At 37.0% G+C, this 4743-nt stretch overlaps 1 protein-coding gene across 1 annotated transcript; it reads right to left on the bottom strand.

The window, feature by feature from the left end:
- Nucleotides 1–1183: 1183 nt before the first annotated feature.
- On the bottom strand, nt 1184–1897 carry LOC132182043 (uncharacterized). The gene has a single exon (XM_059595251.1). It carries the CDS (start codon nt 1895–1897, stop codon nt 1184–1186), a length of 714 nt encoding a protein of 237 aa, XP_059451234.1.
- Nucleotides 1898–4743: the final 2846 nt, after the last annotated feature.

Consider the following 4743-nt stretch of genomic DNA (forward strand, 5'->3'; position numbering starts at 1 on the left):
TCAGGGGGTATTTGTTTCAAGTGTTTAAGCACGGACCAAGCTTCGTGCCTTTTGGTTGGGTCCGGGTGTCCATAAAACCCCGAAAACTTCAATGGCATTGTCGTCTCAGCCGAACATTTAACCATGCCATTAATATGGCGTTGGCTAAAATTCTGGATATCAACTTCAATGTCATCTCCCCACTAAAGTGCTAGACTACCACTCCGTCCCAAACACTCAACTACTAACATGTTTGGGAACCCCAATCTTGATCGGATGGTTTCCATTTTAATTTTTCGTAACTTGGTCTCCATGAAAAAGACCATAGAGGGTCGCTTTTGCTTCACCAACCGGCAAAGCTCTTGAACTGTCTGAGGGTTCCCAAGCCCTCGACAGTTCCAGCTTAAAATGTTCATTGCGGTCGGCGGCGCTGTTCTACAGCCACTGCCATCTCCGATCCACTTGTGTCGTCAACATCCTTCCTTTTGGTACAATTAGTGAGATTCAAAACCCCATTACAGTCTTCCCCCCTGGGTTCCCTTTTTTTCCTTTGCCCTAGAGAAAGCCGCCATTTAGCCTCGAGGTCCCCAGAAAGCTTTTCTTTTCCACGATGTCACATTCTTCTCAGACTCTTCCACATCATGCCCCATACGTTCGATTTCCCCCACTTGAGTAACCTGCAATGTTTTCTCCACCTCAGAAAAAGTGGGCCAGAATACATATTGGGCATCCTTGGGCTACTAGCCAATTTCCCCCGTCCCATATAATTGCTATTAGTCCGGTCTTCATTCAAACTTGACCCATTATTTGAGTCCTTCACCAATGCCTTGACAACGGCTGGATTGACCAACTTGCCTTTACGAGCAGAATTTAATTTTGAACCGTTACATCTCACGGATGATTCTCTAGCTAGCACACTACCATCTTCCATAAAGGCATCTTTTTGAATAAACGGGTTATTCCCAAAAACAAATCCCCCCAATCCGCCATGATTCTCGCCCAAATCCACATCTTTCCTATTTTGAGAATTAGGGTTTTCTGTTGCCGGTGAAGCTTCCACAGCGCTGTCAACCCGATCAGGCCCACCACGACCGGTCGTTCTCACGTCAATCTCTGGAAAGCCCTTCTCCAAGTCCTTTGCTTGTCCCTGAACCATTTTCGCTTTGCTTGTATTTTTTTCCATTCTCCGTATAGGGGACTCTGCTCATAACCATGGCCCATACTGAGGATCTTGTTGTCGAAGCGAGCTTTTCTGCGGACACCCTCTTTTGTCATGGCTGATAATCCCACAAGAATAGCAAAACTTGGGCAGACGTTCGTACTGGAATGGAATCCAGACCAGTTTTCCTTGAATGTTGATTTTCCTTCCTCTTGGTAAAGGTTTCGTTAAGTCCATAAGAATCTTAGCCCTTAGAAACTTCCCCCACCCCATCCCATTTGCATTTGTGTCCACCACTTCCACTGTTCCTACGGTTTCTCCAATCCTTCTTCCAATAGCTTGCCCCATGCAACCCAATGGCATTTTGAACATACGGACCCAAAAAGCATCTTTGTCAAAAGTATAATCAGATGGAGAAGTAATGCCATCGAAGTCTTCAACAAGAAAAAGGCTTCCTTCAAAAACCCAAGGTCGTCCCTCCAGAGTGCGTTCCTTATCCTGACTGTTCGTGAACTCAATCAAGAACAGGTTATCGCCAAGGGCCTTGAACGACATTTTCCCATGTAGTTTCCACCACCTGCGAAGAGTTGCTTTGATCACCTCCATACTAATTAGTCGATCTGCAACCAGTTTTGGCACAACACAATTTTTTCCATAGGAGACTACTTCTTGGAATTCGCCAATGGGAATTGTAACCTCCGCATCTTCCTCTTCCGTAATCGAAAAATTCTCTAATAAAAGGGATAAGTCTTCCGCCATACTGGCACAGATTTTTCAATCACAGCTTCCTCTTTCGCGATCAAGAAAAGCTGGAGAAAACGTTAACAATACTGGATCGGTAAAACCAGAAAAACAGTATGAACAAAACAAAAAGTCCTTGGTTAAAAACTCGTAGGCTTACGAGTCGGCCAATACCCTCTTCCACCTTCTCCCTAATAGATTACAGACAAAGCAGTAAGCGCCACCTCAAAGGCTGCACCAACTGTTGCCCCCATTAGGTTCTTCGAAGATAGGGAGTGCCTAAAAGTCAATTTCTTCACGGGTTGTGTAAAATTGGTCACCAACATGGAATAAATTTTATTAAAAACTCATGTGCATCTCACATGTTATTAAAAAAAATGACACATATCATTTTTATAGACTACATTGAAGGAAATTCCTTCCATTGGAATAAAACTTTGCCCTTTATAACACACGACCTAAATAAGCCTTAATGAAAGATAAAACATTAGAAACCATGCATTAAGGGCTTCAATTCATGAGTGCAATGACATTATCCATTGGTCTTTTATGCATTATTCGATTAGCTTTTCAATTTCAAAAAGGCAACAAAAGAAGAGAAGAGAAAGATTAAAAAAAATTGGAGAGAAAACTACATTTACCATCTTCAATCTACCACCTTTGTTTCAATGTCCCCCAATCTTTCAATTTGATTAATTTATCATACCAACCCCTAATATCCCTCAAAAAGATAAAATACCTCTAAAATATTTTTTTAAAAAAAACCTAACCCACGGAGTATGCGCTCGTTGGACCAGACCCACTGTGTTTCTTGACTCTTGAGTGGGTTAGGTTTTGTTCTTGAATTTTTATGGGCATTTTTATCTTTTTGGGCATAAGATGGACTTTGCAACCCCAAATGAGAGGTTAACCAAATTGAAAGATTGTAGGAACATTGCAACTAAGGTGGTACGTTGAGGGGCCGGGGTAAGTGTAGTTTTCTCAAAAATATAACTCTCAAAGATAAAAATAAAAAAAATAAACCTCAAGGATTGATTCCATCAATTTTAAACCTTAAAAAGCGGCTTAATAAAAGATAAAATATGAGAGACTACTGAAGTTTGTTTTGGATTGAGTAAAGGTCATGGATGAGTCTAAAACTAAATTTCATCCAAACCAAAAATTGGGAGGCCAAGCATCAGCAAAACCCTTTGATGCTTCGCATAAATTATCACTATATAATGTGAATGCAAGATAACTCATAAATTGTTAAAAACATGGATATATAAGTGAAATAGCGAAAGAGTGGAGAAAATTTACAATTTATACCAATTCAAAACTAATTAATTAATTTATTTATTTTAAAAAAAAAAGCATTTCTCAATACCATTTATATTTCAAGCGTGCTTAGGTTGAGTGTCACTTAATTAAAGAAAATCTAAAAATATTTTTAAAATCGTGTATTTTTCAAAACGCACCCCACTGCCCATGATTTGGAACGTCCTTCGTAAAAAAAAAATTGATATTTTATTGCTTTGTCTGTTACACATTTTAGATAAAAATTTCCTTTAATTTATCCTTACCAATTGTCCTAAGGTATTTTTCCTATCGACAGAAAAACTATGTTGTTGCATATTATCATTTTCAAAACTCTAATTGAAATATGAGAGGGAAAAAAAAAATCTTGACTCAAAAACATTAGATCATAAAAAATATTTAACCATACACTTTGAATTATTTAACCAATTAATTTTTGGGTTTTGGCCCAAGGGGTGGCCGAACCATCCTTGGGGCCATGGGGTGGCTTCGGCCACCCCTATGGCTCAGCTAGCCACCCCATATATATTTAATTTTGTTTTATATTTTATTTTTAGAATTTAAATAATAAAATATTATTTTTTAATTAGTAGGACACGTGACAGCTTGTAAACCCTTTGATGAGATTTAATGGCCAGAATTTTTTTTAAAAAAAATTGATGGACAATTTTTTAATTATTGCTGAGGATCCCAATCCCTTCCGAAAATTAGATCTTTTGGAGAAAGCGACGACAAGGCATCACTTGTAAAATCAATGTGGCCACATAAGACTGCGTTGAATATCCCCTGCTCCGATTTTGTCAAACCCAAACTTTTTCTTAATTAATTTCAAGTTAAATATAATAATACCCAAGAAAGTAATTAATTATGAGAGAGCCAAAAAAGAAAAAAGAAATACCAGCCCACAAAGGAGGAACACCGCATAAAAGAATATACAACATGACCCTAACACTCCAAATATCGACTTCTGGATTCTGGTCCATATCTCCTCTTCAAGACTTCAGGTGCAATGTAATATCAAATATGCACTATCAACAATATCTTTTAATAGTTCTGCCTATTATTTGATGTTGTAATATTGGTAAATAATTAATCCATAACAGAAACATCAATCTCATTATGGGTCTATTTGTTAACATTGTTAAAGTAATTATTAAGTGAATAAATTTATTTATTCTTATTAACTTAAATTGTTGAGACAAGTGATAATTTAACAAGTATCAGAGCCAAAGAACATGAAATCGAACCTTAACTCCATCAAATTATCTCCAATTTAAATTAAAAATTTCACGTGTTGGGTATCGACTATTAAAAGGGAGCTTGAGCCCATATTAAAGTAATGATTATAAGTGATTAAATTTATTTCTTCAAGTTGGCTTAAGCTTTTGGGATAAGTATTGATTTAATAAATACGTTAATTTTGAGATGTGTATTTTGTATTTTGTTTAAAAAAATGTTTTGACTAGATATAAAAGTGAAAATTGTTTTAACATTTTTATGACTATTCTGTGTTGTGGTTATTTATTAATGTTTGTCTTGAGAAGAGAAAACAAAAAATTATAATGGAC

The sequence above is a fragment of the Corylus avellana genome, chromosome ca5 (genome assembly GCF_901000735.1).
Source record: "Corylus avellana chromosome ca5, CavTom2PMs-1.0".
Taxonomy (NCBI): domain Eukaryota; kingdom Viridiplantae; phylum Streptophyta; class Magnoliopsida; order Fagales; family Betulaceae; genus Corylus; species Corylus avellana.

Coding starts and splice junctions, on each gene's coding strand:
- LOC132182043 (XM_059595251.1), bottom strand. CDS start 1,897: ATGGCGGAAGACTTATCCCTTTTATTAGAGAATTTTTCGATTACGGAA.